This window comes from Pyxicephalus adspersus, chromosome 5 (assembly GCF_032062135.1).
Source record: "Pyxicephalus adspersus chromosome 5, UCB_Pads_2.0, whole genome shotgun sequence".
In the NCBI taxonomy this organism is placed as follows: Eukaryota; Metazoa; Chordata; class Amphibia; order Anura; family Pyxicephalidae; genus Pyxicephalus; species Pyxicephalus adspersus.
Genome location: NC_092862.1, coordinates 103,613,552 through 103,629,399, shown reverse-complemented (window position 1 = coordinate 103,629,399; position 15,848 = coordinate 103,613,552). Strand labels below are relative to the sequence as shown.

General features: G+C 35.2%; 1 protein-coding gene across 2 annotated transcripts in view; it reads left to right on the top strand.

Moving 5' to 3' along the window:
- Positions 1–15,848, top strand: part of LOC140331363 (collagen alpha-4(VI) chain-like) — a 104,739-nt gene that overhangs the window by 62,447 nt on the left and 26,444 nt on the right. For both annotated transcript variants that reach the window (XM_072412334.1, XM_072412333.1), the window contains exons 20-29: positions 547–609; positions 1,588–1,653; positions 3,396–3,449; positions 3,997–4,032; positions 5,955–6,017; positions 6,557–6,619; positions 8,632–8,694; positions 10,706–10,768; positions 13,463–13,513; positions 14,410–14,445. In XM_072412334.1, coding sequence (XP_072268435.1) covers positions 547–609; positions 1,588–1,653; positions 3,396–3,449; positions 3,997–4,032; positions 5,955–6,017; positions 6,557–6,619; positions 8,632–8,694; positions 10,706–10,768; positions 13,463–13,513; positions 14,410–14,445 — 558 coding nt within the window. The remainder of the gene's footprint in view (positions 1–546; positions 610–1,587; positions 1,654–3,395; positions 3,450–3,996; positions 4,033–5,954; positions 6,018–6,556; positions 6,620–8,631; positions 8,695–10,705; positions 10,769–13,462; positions 13,514–14,409; positions 14,446–15,848) is intronic.

Genomic DNA, 15,848 nt, shown 5'->3' with positions numbered 1-15,848 from the left:
ATGCCAAACATGACTGGCTGTCCTTACCCCATAAAATGAGTACTCCCTGTGACATTTAGGTAATATTATTTATATTATTACACAGTATTTATATAGCACCAACATATTACGCAGCGCTGTACAAGGTCCATAGTCATGTCACTAGCTGTCCCTCCAAGGGTCTCACAATCTAATGTCCCTTCCATAGTCATATGACATTAATACAGTAGAAAATAATGAAATAATAATGTAATTATCAGCTGCAATCTTTGAAGCTTTTTGTCGTACTCCTGATTTACACAGTCCCACAGTTTCCAGAATGTTGACAAATCTGTACAATAACCAATAGTCATTTATTGTTCTGTAAACAAATAAAGGAAATATTACTTTACCATGCATTTATTACATTAAAGAGAGCTCCTAGTGTAACTATTGTAAGCATGGTCTATAACTCCAAACAAAACTCCCCTAAATTTGTGTTGCCAGGAACTCCCTAACAAAAAGCATTATCTATTTATGTATTTTCATGTGCTATAATTGTTTTTCAATTGCTTCAAACTATTTTAGGGCAAAAAAGGACCACGAGGAATGCCTGGAGAAAGGGGTGAACCTGGGCTTAGAGGAGACCCTGTAAGTATGAAAAACCTTTTTTTTAGATCCAATGCAAGTTTATATAAAAAGGTATGTCATGTTTCTTTTGTATATATATAATGTTTTTTTTTAAATTATTATCAAATATGTTTTTAGCTACAATTGTGAATCATTACACCTTAGGGGTTCTTTGGGGGTTTGATAACAGATTGCAACTTCTTTGATGTCCCCTTTTTAAACTTTGATTGTTTTTTTATTGGTATATTTATAAAAGGATGGTGACTTTTGTCTCCTTTTAACATGTTTCTTTAATAATAATTAATGAGGGCCAGGTGTATTACATTGTGGCAAGATGTTTGAAAAACACCACTGTACTCTATTGTGTGCTTTGGTATTCAGCACCAGAATCTTAACCTAAAATCTTTAAAGTAGCAATCATACTGACTGCATGTTTCTAAATCTGCTAGCAATAATAAAAGTGCCAGTAAATAGTAAGAATTTATAAACATAGTGAGCTGAAAAATGCCATTATTCAGGTAAAAAATAATGGTAATTTCTATTATTCTGATGGATCTTCATTTTATCAATGTGATCCTTAATTTAAGTGTAATTTTCAGGTAAAGTTAGGATGAATTAGTTTTTAGGTTGTTACTACTCTCTGAGCTTTACCCCTCATTTCCTTTCCTGATGACAACTGTCTCTGGGACATGAAGTAAGGGAAAATCTATCCAATGGAGACATAGCAACAATAATATCTAAAAGAAATACTGATCCTACTTATTAAAAAACAAAACAAAAAAAAAACAGCTTTTTGTTCGGATGGAGTCCCACTCTAAACATAATATTAAAGAGTATTGATTGTGACATTCAGCAAAAAATCACTGTAGATTCAATTCAATTTAAATTTGAGGATTTACATATATGAACCAGCAAATTATGTCTGTATAAATAATTAGTGAACCCGATAGATTATATTTTGTGAGTTTTGTATAACTAATAACATCCTACATTTTATAGGGTGATCTCGGATTAAATAATAATGTACCTGGACCAAAAGGACAGAAAGGAAATCCAGGACGGCAGGTAATAAATTGTCTTTGTTTATATATATTAGCTTCCTTATGCTGCCCACCTGGGCACCAAGCCCATCGCCTGCAATCAAGCAAACAACAAAAAATCGTGTTGAAAAGTTTTAGGCCTGACCAAAAAGAGAATGACTTGAAACCAGAGAATAACATTAATTCCACATATTCACCACAAAATTTAAACATTTGGCATTTTTTTTAACCCTTCCAACATATTCCTGCTCCATAATATGTAAAAAATGTTCTCCCTTTTAAATGCTTTTGAAACTTTGGTCACCTGGTCATAGAGGTGTAACCATATATCATCTGCATTAATAAATTGTTGCAAAGTATTACCATTAGATTGCTCAAAATGCAGTAAAATGTTCTTGTATTTGTCTGCTCGATATTATCACTCATCGGCACTCAAAAATGTTTTGACCCTACCTATTCAGAAACATATAAACCTAATATTTTTCCATGATATCTCTAGTAAATGTTTTAGCCAAGATTTATTGATATGTCAAAATTGGGTCATGAAAATGATCAACAATTTTATAAGCTTACTCCTGTGAGTTATTGCTTCTCATTGATGTGGGGTGGTCAATAGAACAAAACCCCACATCAATGAGAATCAATAGGTTCATATAATATTATTCTCCGTTATGTCAAATGTTCCCAAATAATAAATAAAGCTGCTGGCCAAGAGACCTCTAGATGGTGCTGCAATAAATTATAAATCATCTGCATTCTTGCGCAATTATGTGCGTGTGATAAAGCCAAATTTATTAAAATAAATGGGTAAATTGAGGAAATTGAGGAAAGTAGTGAAGTATGTAAAAAAATTAAACACAATTTAAAGTCACAGAAATAGATTTGCAGTCATAAATGATATATGAACTATCCTTATTGTCTTTTCTTCACTTTCTTGTTAAGCTGCATACACACGTGCAATATTAGTTGTTGGAAAGGATCTTTCACAATCCTTTCCAACGACTAATATTGCATGATGCATGAACGAGTGCTGTACATACAGCACTGTTCTACTCTATGCAGAGGAGAGGGGAAGAACGACGGAGCAGCACCCCTTCCCGTGCATTAGGATCGTTAGTTGTCCATCGTCCGTGGATCCGCCAGGAGGGTCATTCAGACAATGGACGACTGGTGCTGTAGACACGCCAGATTCTCGCTCGATATCGGCCCTGAGCCGATTATCGGGCGAGAACTGTTGGAAGTGTGCTTTAGCTGTGCAGGGTGTTTATTTATGACTATGCAGTTTCACATTTCCTAAAGTATGACCCCCTGCTTTCCCTAAAGAGCAGGACTGGTTAAATACACCCCCTGCACTTTAGAAAGTGTCAGTTTCACTAAGAACAAAAGGTATTTTAAGGCATTACCCAACAGTCACATTCTATAACATGTGAATAGGACTACAAAGAAAAAGAAAGGCACGAGACTTTAGTAGGAGTAAAATTTTAAATTAATTATGGTATTTGTAGCAAACTTTTTGAGACATAGTAGATCTGAGTTCTTCTATCAACATTCAAAAACTATTAGGTAAATGTTAAACTTTAAACTACAGTCATTTTACACATAATTTGCTTATACTGATATTGAGAAAAGCAGTTACTTACAAGCAAAATACATTGCTTAGTTACAGATTTTGAGAAATAGGTTCATTAGATTGTTGATAAAACTGAAGTAGTTTAGGGTGAATTAAAGTGGTATTTTAAGAATAAATTGAAATATGTGTGTTTACAGGGTGAACCAGGGAATGATGGCATACAAGGAGAGACTGGGAACAATGGTCCAGAGGTAAAATGGATAATTCTTAATTTTGTTGTCCTTCCAACTAAAGTAGAAAACTGTGAAGCCATTTATGGGGAAATTTCCTGAATTTTAGTTAGTTATGGGTTGCCTAAATTGAATTTTGAGTACAGAACAATATAGAACCCCACTCTACAATATATCAACAAAACCAGCAAACCCTTTTAAAACAGCTGCCATGTCATAAGGATAAGCATTTGACCGGGTGACCTTTGCTGAAGTGAAGATTTTAAACAGGACTCACTAGTTTGCTGCTCTAGAATCAATCCCTAAGCCCCTTCATGTAAAAATGCCTAGGTCTAAGGAGCCATGAGCAATCAGGTTAGAAAAGATGGGCTTTATTTTCACCAAAGGTGAGAGGAGGTAGTCAACAGTAGAGTTGGGCCTTATGTATTTGAGTAAGTTGTGATAAACAAAACTACAGAAAGCCTACTAGAGAATAGTCATAGTTTGAAAAAAATATATACACTAGGCATAGTCTTTGTAACTAACTTGTAGGGTCAAATCATTATACTTATTTTCCTTTTTTGTTAAGGGTCCACAAGGCCGCAGAGGACCTCCTGGATTAAAGGTGAGTGTTTTCTACCCATTCATCTGTACATGACCACTAATGATATATTAGTGAGCACCATTTTGCTGCATTTATACTGAGAGAGCCATTAAGTAATTATTATTAGAGGTGCATTTTTGCATAAAAAATGTAATGTTTATTTTAGCTTTTTTATTATTCTACTTCATTTGTGTTTGATTTTAGGAACATTTGTCAGAAAAATTAGGCCTTCAGAGTTTTTTTTGCTTTGTTTGGCAAAGGCTTAATTGTCATCGAGGATTTGTGAAGGTTCAGCACATATGAAGGTTCAAAGAAACATACTTTACGCAATTTTCTGAGCCAAGTAGAGTAATGCTGGCTGGTACAGATGAGTCACATCACATGTGTAAAAACGAGGTGCTAGAAAGTTAGTGGTGATTTGTGAAATGTCATTCCTAATTCAGGTTGATGTTGTTCATGCAACTGCACGCAACTTCAAATCATTATTTAAATTTGTAATTTTAAGTTTGCTGTGGTTGAGGTCAATAATTACTTTATATATTGATATTAACATGGTAAAGCTTTATTTATCAATAAAACATATTACAGATGGAGTGCCTCTAAATTTAGTGTGTTTTTTTTTACCAAATATGATATAGTTAGCTGGCCTTAGTGGTAATTACTTTTTCTGCTTTACACATGTCTTTACTAGCTCAGGGATTAAATTCTTTATGTTTCTGTTAGTAAGGGTTGCCCGGTGATATGGAACAGAGATGTTACTCAATGATGTGGGCTTAGAGAAGTGGATTCAAATCTGGGTTTGACTGCCCTGTTAAGGAGAACCTAAACTAAAATTTTAACTTTACATAAATGGGTAGACAACTCTTTTATATATAGTAAAAATATATATTTTTTTTAATTGCAACACCATTGCAGTTAAAAAACCAGTGCAGAGTGGAATATCTACGTCATGCATCCCAGCAGGCTCCTGGATGCTCCTTCTGTGCATGCTCAAGGGACATTTCTCTACACTGAGGGTAAAGTGTTATCTATCTCACGCATGCACAGTGAGATCGGCACCCTTTTTTTCCACTTTCAGCAGGTTATGTCACCCAATCTCATACCTGCACAGTGCGAGTTTAGGTGACGTAGCCAGAAAAGGGAAGGCTGAAGGTTGTCGGTTCTTCCTCACTGGGTTGAGGGAGAATTCCAGGACAGCCTGGGACGCAATCAAGGACTTCTCTAGCCCAATTGAGGGATCTGCGGAAGGTAAGTGTGATTTTTTTATTTTTCAGTTTAGTTCCACTTTAAGGGATGAGGCCTATGTGTTAGATGTATTAACAAATCTTCTCAAGAAGAAATGAGCAAGAAGGTAACTGGTAGTAAGGAGCCCTTTCAAGGTTGAATATTTTGCTGGCTAATATCCAGTGAGGGCTTACTATAGGGCACAAGGCCTGTTGAGACTTTGTAATTTAATTTCAGGACATGTAAATTTGTCCACTATGGCCCTATGTGGCTAGTTGGTGTTGTTTTGGATGCCCTGCACGCTGATCCCTACACTTTATATAGATCAAAATAAAATGGATGATGTATTACTTTACACCAGGAAGATAGATAGATAGATAGATAGATAGATAGATAGATAGATAGATAGATCAATAGAGCAATAATAATGGGATGAAAGAAAAAAAGAAAGAAATGCTACCTTTAAGTTAACATTACGGGTACAGTCATGTACCAGTGAGGTCTCACAGGAAAGTGTCCAAGTTATACATTCAGTGACCCTGTAAACAAAAGTAGAGTAAAAGATTTAGAACTGGTGCATCATGATTGTGACAGCTTTAGGGTTTTATCCCAACTATAAAGTTAAAGATAGAGATTATTTCACTGTAGGTCAAGGAGTGCTAAAGATTTATTGGTAGCAAAATCAAAACCTTGATTTGATAAACTTGTTTTATTTGCAGGGTGAACGAGGTATTCCTGGTGAGCAAGGCATTCCTGGAGAAAATGGACTTCAAGGAATACAGGTATATTAAAACAACTTAGCTTATTTTATTCATTTTTGTCTTTGAAGTCAGACCAACTTTCCATTTACTGTATATTAGCAACACTATGGTAAATTGAATGTGTTCATGTATTAGTCAAAACAGATTACAACAAACTTTGACATGCAAAATTAAAAGATATTTAGATAAAGATGGACAGTAGATCACATAATAGGGATATGTATGCCTTTTTGAAGTTTCTTTTCATGTTTTTACTATTCATCTTGCCTTCCTAGTTTCTATCTGGTGTGTGCATATGTCAGACTAAACGTTAAATGATGATTAAAAGATTTACTATACCTAGTGTTTTTTTCCACCATTATTTCAACTTCTTTATTGTAGATATTACAAAACTTACTAGGGTGCTGTACAAAGATAGGTATACATATATGATGTCACTGTATTCTGTAGTATTTTTAAAACATTTTTGTAAGACAATTAGCAATAGCTTACACAGCTGTAATCTCTACATTTATTTAATATATAAGAACCTCGTCTTAGTTCTGACTTCATACTTTTAGGGCCCCAGAGGTTTGCCTGGTCCACCAGGGCTACAGGGACAGCAAGGATTTCCTGGATCCCAGGTATGTTAAATAAAATAGAATTACTAAAAATCCTTATAATAGTTAAAAACAAAATAAATATGACATATGTGATGCGTTCTATATTGATTTTTTACACAACAGTTTTTATGTTTCTAAGTCCCCTCTATATTGTATTACCTTGTAATACTGCCGTCCATTGTTTTTCTCCATACATTAACATGGTGACAATGCAAAGCAGAACTATCACCCTATGAACAGGGTATTCTAAGTGACAAACAAAAAAGAAAGCCAAACTCCAGCATCAAACACATTTTAGACACTTTTAGTTCTTGTTTGGAAAACAATTTCTAATAGGAGTAAAAGCCGTCTGGTGTAAGCAACCTTCTTAGTGTTATATGGTTTGTTCCAACCCCTATACCTATGATAGACAGCTTGCTCTACATGTATTTGAGGAGAAAAATTAATAGTCCCCAAAAACTCATGCAGGATTTATTTACAGTAGATGAAGCTAAAAAAATATTTAAATATTTTTCCCTGATCTACAACCTGTGCACCCAAATACTGGGAAAGATGTATGGTATGGGGTATCATCCAAAACTAAGGCCCTGTTCAAGCTTACTGGTAAAGTAGTGTGGTAAAATGCAGCCTCCTTCCACCTGTAAGAACAAGCCAAAAAATGGCATTAAGTTGCTGTACTGGCAATAATTTTCTGTTCTTGATAACAACACTTGCTTGTTACCCCAGGTTTCAAGTAAACTGGATTAAACCATAAGATTTCCCAATCGACTCCAATGTGGCCACCTATTTTCAGTTATCTTGTCATCCTAACATGTTATAACTTAAAGTTCAATTGTCTTGTAGAGGGGGATCAATTCTGAAAGTTGCTTTCACAGAAAATAAGGGTTTGTTTGATTTGTCCTTTAATCAAACATGTGAAATGCAAAACAATGTCCATTTTTTTGGCCACACTTGGTTCTGTATTTATGTACATCAGAAGCAAATTGCATGTTAACTAGTTTAACAATTGTTAAAGAGTATGCATGTCAGGATTTAAAAGAAAAACATATGCAGCACAGCAATCATTACATGCTCGTTTCTCCATGTTGTGTGTGTGTGTATATATATATATATATATATATATATATATATATATATATATACTGTTTATAATATCTTTGGTACTGCAAAATATTGTAAAATTCAAATTTTCCCATTTTTAATTTTCTAGTTAAAATAAAATATTGGAACATGTTAACTATCCATTTTAAACAGTAGGTGCCAGTTGTCAAGACCATTGGCAGTGTCCTTTCATTTCTGGGTAGGTCTGGTTAGTATTAAAACAGATTAGTATTGCCCCCAAGTGAAAAGGAGTCCTATTGCTGTGATTGCAGTTATAAGTATATTGGCCTAATTTTTAAAGCTCTCCAAGTCTGGAGAAGACACACTTTCTACAGTGAAGCTGGGTGATCCAGCAAACCTGGAATTGATCTAGTCTAGGATTGAAAACATTTGCTAAGAAATAGCAAATAACTTTGGATAAATCCATTCCAAGTTTGCTGGATCACTCAGCTTCACTGATTAAATTGTAACCTATCCAGCCTTGGAGAGCTGAATATATTTGAATATACCGATCGAATAAATCAACATACAATTGTTTTAATTAATTGATAGTTTACTTTTATTCTAATAATATTCTTATTCCTATTATTATAAATGTAGCAAGAATACTTTTATTCAGCTGGCTAAAAAACATGTAGTGCAAACATTCTTTTTGTAGCTTTAAGAACATAGGAGTGTTCAGAGGGTTAATTACAAATGTCTGGGTTTCTTTTAATTCTTTGTTGAGTGCCAGGTAACTTGGCGGTCATTTTTCTATGCAATGTGCCTGTGAAACTGGCATCTGGAATTTACATCAAAGTTTCTCCTTTGACTATTGTTAAGTACAAGACCTAAAATATGCAGTTTTGTAAAAAGTACGTCAGACAAAATTGAAGCTGTTTATTTGCAGCTTGTCAATCTGTTTATTATTTTGACATATCCTGATGTTTTAGGGTACGCCTGGTCCTGTCGGTGCTTCCGGGGCTCCTGGCAGTCAAGGACCTAGTGGTCAAAAGGTAGGTCATTTCTTAAAATGTACTTTTTATATTTTTACCTATGCAAAAGTACTAAAGTTTCCTATGTACATATGAAACCAAAATCTTAAAAAATTCTTACCCTTTTATTCATTTCTTGATTCAGTTAGTGACCAATATACTTTATTTCCTGTGCATATTTTAGTCTAAGTCTTTTGATCTTGCAATAATTTAGGACTGAATTTCTTCTTATCTTTACCTTAACTGCATTATGAGTGGAAGGAACCTAAAGTGACATGGTTAAAAACAAAAACAGCCTTCTTAGTGTTTACACAGCACATATATTCTACAGCCCTTCTACCCACAAAAAATGCTTTAATACTGTGCCAACTGAAATTTTCCTGTTACATATGCTTTTACAAAATGCATTGTTTACATTACATATGCATATTACACTAAAACTTAGACAGATAACAGGTACTTTTAGTATGTAGTACAAGGGTGCCCAACAGGTGGATCACGATCTATTGGTAGACCGCAAAGGCAACCCGAGTAGATTGTGGAGCCCTGCCTTTCAAAATAAACTCCACTGCGCACAGGAGTTATTAGGTTCAAGTTTTTATTGTTGGTAGATCATTTTGACTTGGTCATTTTAAAAGTAGCTTGCAAGCCAAAAAAGTTTAGGCACTCCTTATGTAGTATATAGTGCAGACATCAGTATTATGTGGTGCAAAGGTCAGCAACATGTTATATGGAGTGCAGTAATATATAACATAGAGTGCAAAGCTTAGCAATATGTGGTATGTAAGGTAAAGTGCAGAGCTCAGTAGTTTGTAATACAGTCTTCAGGGGGTCAGTAGTTTGTATCACAGAGTTCAGTAGTGTAAAAGGGTCAGTAGTCAGTGCCACAGAGTTTAGGGGACAGAACTATGTAAAGCAGAGAGCAGAGGTCAGTAGTATAAAATGCATAGTGCAGGCATCGGTAGTGTGTAATGTAGAGTCCACAGGTCACATAATGCATAGTTCAATAATCGGTAGGGTTTAGGGGTCAATATTATGTAATATAAAGTGCAAGGGTCAGTAAAATGTAATGTATAGTTCAGGGGTCAATAATATGTACCATAGAGGGGCCAGTAGTGGTCAATAGTACAAAAAGTAGAATCCACAGGTCTCACATCCAAAATGTCATTCCATCATACATACATTGCAGACACTTGCATACATACACACACATTTACATATATACACCCACACATCATTTACCTTTTTCTTCTAAGGTCTCTTCAGTTTACAGATACCGCTCCTGCATGCAGCCTACAAAGTCTAGGCAGTAACAGGAAGGGTACAATCCAGCAAGCTACCTATCTCGCTGTAGGGTTGAACACCCACAGTCCAGCCATTTAGCCTTGGCTTGTGCTGTATCTACAGCTCATGCTGATCCTGCCTCTTGACTAGTAATGGCTGGTGATAGACAATGGTCAGGTGTCTGAGAGCAACAGCTCATAGAGCACCAGGAATGCACCCATCACACACCTTAAAGACCAGCCCAACCACACCATTCACTTACACCTACTTCCCACAAACACTTCCATAAGACTTCTCTTGTATTGTGGTTGTCCTCTGAAACACTATTTCCTGTTTATTACCAGGCTGTCCACCAACATGTGTTTAGGGAATGTTATCATAATCTTTAAATGTCCAATAACAATATGATAGCTTTAGCCTGATGTATAAGCTCATAAATTCTTAACCCGCATTTTTATAAAGTCTCAGCACTACTTCCTGATAGATAAATGAAGTGCTATTCAATCTCCACAAATTCCCATTGCAGAGCTTAAAACATGAGACTGTTATAGGTGCAGATAGGAGTGATAGCTGGAAGCCCAGAAAAAAATCAAAGCAAGCCACCACTATTATTAGTCTGTGCAAAGCCATTTTTTCAGATATTTACATGGCTTGAACCATTTTTTAGCTTTTGGAAAAATTCAATTAAATAGAAAATTAAATATTCTGACGTACATATATGTACCTGCCACTGACTTTTTAAATATAGGGAGAACCAGGCGATCGTGGAGAAAAAGGCAACACAGGGATTCCAGGACGTCGAGGTTTACCTGTAAGTTTTATTTTATATTTTTATTGTTCATTTTGTTTATTCTTGGTAGGTACAGCTTTAGGTGTTTATTTGCAAACTTAAAATCATTTTGTTTTACCCAATGAGCAATAACACAAAGCAACCAAATAATAAACAGATATTAAATCATCTTTCACTAAACTAATACTAAACTTTTGATAGCTGAACTCTCATTGGATCAGTTGATTACTATCTTTGTAAGCATTTTCAATTCCTTTTCATTATATTGATACCTAAATCTATATTTACTGGTGCCATATTTGGAGGTATAAATGGTTCTTTATATATATTTGGATCTTTAGGAACTAGCACTGCAAGTGACTCAAGGGCTAGCAAGGTGCTGTTCACTGGGCTGGGTGGGATTGCTCAGTCCCAAGGCTAGTTTGAACTGTCTATACTGCTTAAAAAAAATGCCCTTCTGTATCATTTAATTCATCATGGAGGACATTTACAGAAATATATGACCCTAGTAAACTGTGTTATTGTTTTTGAAACTTATTTGTAACTGGAAACTTTGAAACTTGAAAATACTTTGGAGCAAACGATGCTTTGTCCATGAAGCAACAAGTTTGCTTTACTCCTTTACTGCCCAAAAACACATACCGATCTTTCCTTCAATACTCTACCAATTCATTCAATGCTGAGACTAATTTCTTTATATGCAATTATGCTTTTTTACTGATAATGATCCTGGAAACTATAGAGAAATGTACCTATACATAATGCTACTGTGTTATTGTACAATTTATTACATTCTTCATATAATATGTAAATATGTGTATACTTGTAATATAACAAAAAGCAGTGTAACAATACTAAATATAAAGGAGATCTTGATTTAGGCAATTACCTAATAAAATACTCTCTTTTGTGATACAATAGGATGCTCATACTTTGATTATACAAATGTAATATTATTATTTGTATGTATATTATTAATAATAATTTTCTGACAAAATCAAAATACACTATGGTTTTTGAAAGGGATTGTCCAATCTATGCCTATAGCTACGTACACACATTAGACTTTTGTCCTTGGAAATGATCTTCCGCAATGACAAAAGACTTAAAGATGCATGAACGAGCACCTCTTTCCCCTTTTTGTTTGTCGTTCCTGGATCCGCCAGGATGGATCCATGAATGCCATTGGATGAGAGCTGAACAGATGCCGGATTCTTGTCTTATACTAGCCACAAAGCAATAATCGAACAAGAATCATCTGACATGTGTATGTATATATATTTTGCCACAAAAAGAAAACAAGGATTAAAACAAAAATTTTTTTTTGGCCCTAAACTAGACTTAGGACTCTTTTTTAAAAGACATTTTTTATGAAATTTGTCAGACACATGCCAACATTACAATCTTCACTCTTTCTTGTTATTTATTAACCTATCTAGCCACACACAGCATCCAGTCAGACTGTTGTACTCTGCAGAACTCTTGCTTGAGCTCTGCATCCAGGCCCAATGGCTATTTGTAAAGCAGTAAATCTGACATTCCCTGACGTAGAATCAATTACTGCCATTGAAACACCTGAACTTGGAAGATTCTCCACCACTGAATGTTTGCGTAAATGTCAGATTCACTTCTTCATAAATAGACCCCACGGAATTGTTTTATAAAAAATACACAACAGGCAAAAAGAAAGCACCACAGACAATATTTCATAAGGGATTTATTAAAATCCTTATTTATAAGTGATGACCAGCAATAGTAATTTATACTGCCTAAAGGGAGAATATGATCACCCCTGTATACATATATAAATGGTCAATAAAGACAACTTCCTTCAAGGTTAATGACTTTAAGGTCATTATAAAGGACAAGAGGGCACTCTTTGCATCTGGATGCTTTTAAACTGGGTATTGAAGTTTTAAATTAAAGATAACAAAGACTGTTGATCCAGAGAATATCCAATTGCCTCAGGGAATCAGGAATCCATTTTTTTCTCCTGTTAGAGCGAATTGTACCAGGGTTTATTTTGCCTTCCTCTGGATCAACTATGTCTATAAGGTTTTTTTTTTATCTGGGATATGTTTTTTTGCCTAGTGGTTGAACTTTATTGACTTATTTCTTTTTTCAACCTAACTAACAATGTAATTATATAAAGTGACACTTTCACTTTCAAAAGATTCAATAGGTCAATACATTTGTTTTTGATACATGAGTATGCATGTTATACAGTGTGTCACACTCATAATAAAATGTTAACTGTTTCTGGTAGCATTAGTGCATATAATATTTAATGTCAGGAAACAAAGTAAATTTGAGAAAGTACAGTACTATACCACCACTAAGTTTCCCTACTGTACATCCATATCTGTTGCGGTCCCTTTTACCATTCAGGGACTGTCACATGTAATGATTAGTGGAATTTTCACATATGCTGTCATTTTGTCCTAAAATGGCAAGGTGGCAACATCTCTTAAAAATAAACATGTGCTTTACATATGCAGAGTAAAACAACAGGTTCAGGTAAATGAATATTTATATTTGTCTTCCATTCTCACTTTCACCATTCTGCTTAGCAGTCGGAGAATATGAAGCAGCCTTTCAAATCCTAGCAGTAAATATGGCTAGAATCACCAGTACAAAATCAGTTCTATATTTCCATTTTTAGTGTACTTTTGATTGATTCTATTTGTTTCTCTAATGTCTCTTTCTGACTGACAGGGCATAGATGGGATTGAAGGATATGGTGCACCTGGTAAAAAGGGAGAGAAGGTGAGTTGTTTAAATCTATTAAACATAGCCATGGAGTCACAATTCTCCACTTTTGTTTTTTAAACCTTTTATTTCTTGGCTGTATTGATATTTTATTGCATAACTGTACATGTTATTGATGTGTAACTTGTATTAGGGCTTAAATTTAATCTTATTTGTCCTCCTGCTGTGATGCTCAGCTTGTGAGATTTAGCATTCACATTAAAGAAAAGCCCAGCAAAACATTTGCTTTGTGTGATAGACACGCATTTTGACACAATTGTGAATTGACAAAGGCATGCTGTATTCCAACAAAGACAATTTGGTTTTCAGTCATGAGGTGTCTTGCTGGTTAATTATGTTTAAAGAACAAGATCTTAAGACATGTGTAAGCAGAGCTGAAAAATATTGGTTAAAGTGGAACTGAACTCCCTAAAATCATATTGAAAATTACCATTGCACTTCTATGTATGTGACTAGGCACTCCTGAGCTTTACGCTATGTAGCTGTATATCGTAAATATGAGATCATCTATGACAATGTTGCTTCTGACTCTAGACGTAGTAAATTTGGAGAGAGAATGGGTGATGTCACTGCTGTGCCACTCACTGTTCCTCGTTGAGAAGCTGTACCAAAGGATCTGCAATGCAAGGATTTGTGTATCTGTTTCCTCTACCACTTCTGCTACTGCATAAAAATTATTCCCCAACCCTCCACAAGCCCTATCAGAGGGGCAGCTCTAATATGAGAGATTCTACAGGAGGTACTGGTGATAAGCTCCTCATGTTATGTAATGCTTTTTTGAGCACAGCTTTCACGGTACAGGTTCTCTTTATGATCCTTAACTTTAAAAGAATGAACTGTAAAATGTTTATGTTTGATATTTTTAATAATTATTACAAACTATTCCTTTGTAGGGTCATTTAGGATTCCCTGGCTACCCTGGACCTCAGGTAGAATATGCTTAATTAATTGAAATATACAAAACGTTTATGAATTTTTTTCATTTATATTATTATAAATATAATGTAATGTCAGCGTTATGTAAGTTAGATTAGTAGAATAGATGAGACAGTATGAAAACTATGTTTTAATACTATGCATTATACGCCAGGGACTAATTGGTTGCTGCCAACATCAGACTTAAATCCCATTATTACTATTATACAGTGCCAACATATTATGCAACGGTGTACAAGTCCATAGTCATGTCACTAGCTGTCCCCCAAAGGGGCTCACAATCTAATGTCCTTACCATAGTCATATGTCATTAACACAGTCCAAGGGCAATTTTGGGGGAAAGCCAATTTACTTAACTGCATGTTTTTGGAATGTGGGAGAAAACCGGAGTACCCAGAGGAAACCCACGCTAACATGGGGAGAACATACAAACTCCATGCATATAGTGTCCTGGAAGAGATTCGAACCTGGGACCTAGCGCTGTAAAGGCCAGAGTGCTAACCACTGAGTCACCAAGCTGCCCATCAAAGAAAATTCATAGATGTGACCCCTCAAAGATTTATTTGGTGAATGATCACTGAACAGTAACTAGCTGAAGCAAGGACATTCTGGCAAACCTGAAGTCATTCCAAGGAGTATGACAAAGAAATATAGAAAAAGGAAGGCGTTTCTTTCAATGTTAATAAAGTAATCAAACCTCGTTCACATTACTTTTTATCTATTGGGATGTTGGGAGGGATAGTGGTGCTTTGGTGTTTAATATGGGTGAAAAAATATCACATTCTCAGTGGTCAGTAAAAGTAATAAATGCCTCAGTTGTCAAGATGAGTAAAAACTGCCACTGTATTATTGCAAGTAAAACATGCCCTTCCCCAACAAACATTAAATCATAGCTCTGCCTTCAGTTTTCAATAGGAGTAAGAAATGTAGTCCTGCCATCTTGACAGGTAAAATGTAGCAAGGTTTCTGTGCATAAAGCTTGATTTATTACTTTAATTCCCCTAATACTTTATTCCAGTTAAAAAAGTACCTGCATGATTGGTCTATAAAAAACGTGGTTAGTTTGTGTCAGTTGGTGGAATGGTGCCCCTGTGTCAGTAGAAAATGGTGTCCTGGAATTGTTGTTGAGTAAAATTAACCTTGCAGACTCCCTGTGTCTTGTTGATTTTTTTTTTAATACATATAATACTCATACTAATATATATACTGTAAAATAAATGTTCTTGAAAACAATGTACTGCTTTTACACAAATAAATCCAATGTATTGCATTCAATACAGTTATTTTGTATTGAATGCAATACAAATGGATTTTGAATTTCCTGGCCCACTGGCAACGTACACACGCACCGAAGTCACCGGGAACTCCCCGGAGACTCATCGGATGCAGAAGCCGG